We start from the raw sequence: 4,110 nt of genomic DNA, 5'->3' as shown, positions 1-4,110 counted from the left end.
AAGGCATCAACAATATGTAGGAAGGATTAAAGACATTTTCTGGGACCAGTCTTTCCATGCCGGTAAACGTTTGCTGGTGTCTTCTGAGAGGCATGTTCTGGCTTCAGTTCACTCCCACAATGGATCCCTGGGTCAGTATCATCAAAACATGTCACCTCATTCAGTATATATCATATTGGATCTCTGGATCAGTGTCATCAAATTTGGGCTATACAGAATTTAATCATGAGACTAACTTCATCTTATCCCCAAAAAAATCTAAAATAAGTATCTCATTTGTTGAATAATAATAATGTTAACCTTCTTTTTTTGAAGCCTGGAGAAAAGTTTTAGAAGAAGGAAAAAGAGGCCAGATAGATAAAACACTCTACTCAGGAAATGGTAAGTAGATAAGAAAGCTCAGTCAGTGATATTAAGTCAGATTTGGTCATGCAGGTGCTGATATGTGGTAATTTTTTTGGAGATGATAGGGATGGAGTTAAATTTATAAGCTGAATTGTGATTGAACTTTTTTCAGTTTTGATCACGGTGAATGGAGGTGGACAGTTTGTCCGAAAATGGAATCCTGGGACAGGTATAGCAGACTGGGACGTCGCTCTGCCCGGGTCAAAACAGGGGAGGTAATCAAGCTCTGTACGATCAGAATACACTGTCTATTGTTTATCATTGTAGTATGTTTTGTTCTTTACTTAATTTGAAAAGGATTTATATTTCTGTCAGTTGAAACTTTGTTTTGTACATCTATAAATTTTTATTGATTTTAAAAATCTTGATTTTAAGTAGAAAAAATATTTTTTGAATGTCCTTACCTTACAAACTTATGTTTGACAGGACGGACATTGCTCTGTGCAGTAAGGATCTGGTGGCTGTTATGACACAAGAAGCTCTGGTTGGTTTGGAAACTAGGTCAGGGAAACAGAAATGGTCCATTACACTACCTCAAAGGTATGTTAAAAAACTGTGACAGTTTTTTTTCCCCACTTTATTGTCTGAGATACGTGTACAAGATATATAATTTAGAGAATGTGCTGAAAACTTATAGATGATTTAATTTTTTTGGTTAATTCTGTATTTGATTGCCATCCACAGATTGAATTCATTTTCATATGGTACTTACTGTACATCAACATGAATCCAGCAAAATTAGGCTTAAATTATTTCTTTTTTCAGTAATCAAGTGGTATACACACTTCTGACCTTGTCGGGAACAAACCTTTATGTGATTGGTCAGTCTTATGGAAAACAGGTCACCATAGTAACAGTAGACATGGAAGGAGTGATCAAGTCCACGCGATCCGTGCCGTCCTCCTGGCTGTCGGCTAACACACAGTACAGTAGCCTGTGACATTATGTTGATTTATGTATAGCTATGACAGTTAGTTTACAACAGTCCTGATTCAAATATAAACTTGATATATCCACTACATGTTTCAGATGTGTGGTGTCTGATGGGGGATTCTTGGTTTGCTACAGAAGTGAGGACCAGTCTCTACAGGTGTTAAGTCTACCTGAGGGGCAGACATTTAAGACAACGAGTTTACAGGTGGGTGTAGATTTCTGTTATAATAACAGTTGTAATAATATTGTTTTTCTTTTATTTCATATTTTCATTATGGAAAAATAAATATTTGAAAAAAGGAAGTGTGTGAAATTTTATCCTGTTAGTGGGGGTTTTAAATTTATACTAACATAATTAATAATTTATTTTTTAGCACATGTAAGGTTGAAAATTCATACCAACATAATCTTTTGATGTTAGCACATGTAAAGTGACAAAAATTGTCTCTTGTTCAGGTTTTAGGCTTAGAAGTAACTGATGGTGTTACCATAGAAACGTCTAAGAAGACAGATGATCCGTACGTGTTTCTGCGGATGTCAAAGGATCACTTGGTCTTAGTAGAAATCACGGCCCAGGGAGCCAAACTCAAGAAAGACCTCCCTAAGGTTAGTACAGTGCACGACTGGCTGTATAAAACGTGGAGTGCTATGTAGTCATAATAAAACAGCTTGCAAATGTCATTATAAAACCTAGTAATGACAATACTGATTATATTCTGTCTAATTTTAGATCTGTGCAGCACAAGTGACCTCCCTTGATGACCAGTCTATGTTATTTACAATAGAGAGGTCTCCAGGGGTGAGTATATTCAACTCAAATCATGGACAAAACTCAAGAAGTTGTATTTTTATACAGTCACAAAGTTAGAATATTCAACTGTGTACATGTATACATAACATGAAGTTGACTTATAGCTATTTGTCAAAGATAATTTATTTTGTTGGAAGTTTTAAGCCAAATAAAAGCCAGTAATTTTTGGGTTCTATACATAATGCTTTTCATAGCTTTAAAAAGAATATTCCATGATATCCTCTATATATCACACACTCTTTTAATACTGTTTTTAAATAAACAGGAGCTAAAGATGAGAGTTTATGATCTGGGTACTGGAGGTGAAATAGCTGACTTATATCAGACCATAACCTACCTACCACAACATGGATATCCTCAGAGGGTAAGATATATAGGGACAATTAGGGTAAGTAGGGAGGGGTGGGGGTTAGAGATTCAGTAAGGCAACATTTATTTAAACTATAAGGATAAAATTTACAGAGATGGGATGTTTTATAAAGAGAAGTTTGGATTTGATTTTAAAGAAAAACATTTGTAGGAAGACTGTAATGTTTTGTTATTTTAAGTTATAGATCTTACGTATGGAATGCATTTAAAACTTAATATTCTTCTTCAAGTGAATTCTCTTATTGAGGAAATGGAATTTGTGTATCATGGAAAGGTGATTGTGACATACAGATTTATTCCAGGCATTTTTTATGATGTTGAATATTAGATACTTTAATACCCATGTTTGAAGGTGTTTCAGTGAACGAAACAACTTTATAATAATCCTATAATATTTACACAGCCAAGCTGTTGTTATGCCTGTCAGTACAGTATGGATCTGTCTTTCAGATGGAGGTTCTGCTGTTTAAGAAGCGAGACCTGAGGATTGGGTGTAGGTTTGCTATTCTCTCCGAGGATTACTCCATGCAGATGGTACTGAAAGCAGGTAGGACATTATATTTCATGTCTTGTGACAACTTTAATGTAAGTCATCAGATTACATGTAGGTGTCTGTTTTGAGCGATGACAATGTTTTATATGACCCTGATTTTACCCTTTTCACTTTCTTTAGAGCGTGACGCAGCCCCGGGTAAATTAGTAATCAGAGCTGTGTATATAAGTGTACACGTATATTGCATGAGTTTTGTGTCAGAGGTTACTGTTGTGTGTTATTCATTGTCTAGAGTTATAAATTAGGGAATGGTGTTACAAGATCATCAAGTTATTGTCAAATGTGGTGTTACAGGATCATCAATTTATTGTAAAATGTGCCTTCATTGTTTACTTTGTTTACTTGTATTTGAAAAATTTTGATGTAGACAGTTTTTAAATTATTAATGTTTATGAAGAATTTGAAAATCTAAAGTAACTACATGTAGTAATTTCCATAACTATGTTATTAGGTTGGAAATACGTTTAGATTCAAAATATTTACATAACATGACATAAAACCTTTTACACAGAGATATAAAATTTTGAATATTGGCACAGAGATATGAGGTCTGTGAGTAAAATAAATGGGAATAGTATTGCACATAAAAATGTCTAAATATAATTTGAGAGGATTCAAAACTAAAGAGTACCTGTGCATTTCATTTATGGTTTCTTCATCTGAATTGATATTTCTTCATGGATCTAGTAGAAAATTTTTACTTGTTTTTACAGGTAAGATAGCGTGGAGACGAGAGGAAGCTCTGGCGTACGTATTGTCTGTAGAAATGATTGATCTCCCCGTGTCTGAAAACCAGGCTAAATATGAGGACGAATTCGGATCTCACAAGGGTAATACAGGCACAGTCTGATATAGATATAATGATAAAGATAATAATATAGATATAATGATAAAGAAGTTGATCTCACAAGGGTAATCCCACAGTCGGATAATTATATAATGATAAAGATGACGATGTCACAAGGGTAATCCGACAGGCGTAGATGGGTAATTATATAATGAAAAAGAAAAAGATGTGTCTTCCAACTTCGAAAATTAA

General features: G+C 34.4%; 1 protein-coding gene across 1 annotated transcript in view; it reads left to right on the top strand.

Moving 5' to 3' along the window:
• Window positions 1-4: 4 nt before the first annotated feature.
• Window positions 5-4,110, top strand: part of LOC134283464 (ER membrane protein complex subunit 1-like) — a gene marked incomplete at its 5' end in the record, with an annotated part of 17,965 nt that continues 13,859 nt past the window's right edge. Inside the window, 11 exons of the mRNA XM_062765916.1 lie at window positions 5-131; window positions 316-381; window positions 518-620; window positions 832-945; window positions 1,171-1,329; window positions 1,435-1,543; window positions 1,795-1,944; window positions 2,069-2,137; window positions 2,415-2,513; window positions 2,969-3,065; window positions 3,785-3,901. Coding sequence (XP_062621900.1) covers window positions 5-131; window positions 316-381; window positions 518-620; window positions 832-945; window positions 1,171-1,329; window positions 1,435-1,543; window positions 1,795-1,944; window positions 2,069-2,137; window positions 2,415-2,513; window positions 2,969-3,065; window positions 3,785-3,901 — 1,210 coding nt within the window. The remainder of the gene's footprint in view (window positions 132-315; window positions 382-517; window positions 621-831; window positions 946-1,170; window positions 1,330-1,434; window positions 1,544-1,794; window positions 1,945-2,068; window positions 2,138-2,414; window positions 2,514-2,968; window positions 3,066-3,784; window positions 3,902-4,110) is intronic.

The sequence above is a fragment of the Saccostrea cucullata genome, unplaced genomic scaffold (assembly GCF_032062105.1).
Source record: "Saccostrea cucullata isolate Sc308-1 unplaced genomic scaffold, CSIRO_AGI_Scuc_v1 ctg5066, whole genome shotgun sequence".
Taxonomy (NCBI): Eukaryota; Metazoa; Mollusca; class Bivalvia; order Ostreida; family Ostreidae; genus Saccostrea; species Saccostrea cuccullata.
The sequence above is the reverse complement of the archived record's forward strand: the minus strand, read 5'-3'. Positions and strand labels throughout refer to the sequence as shown.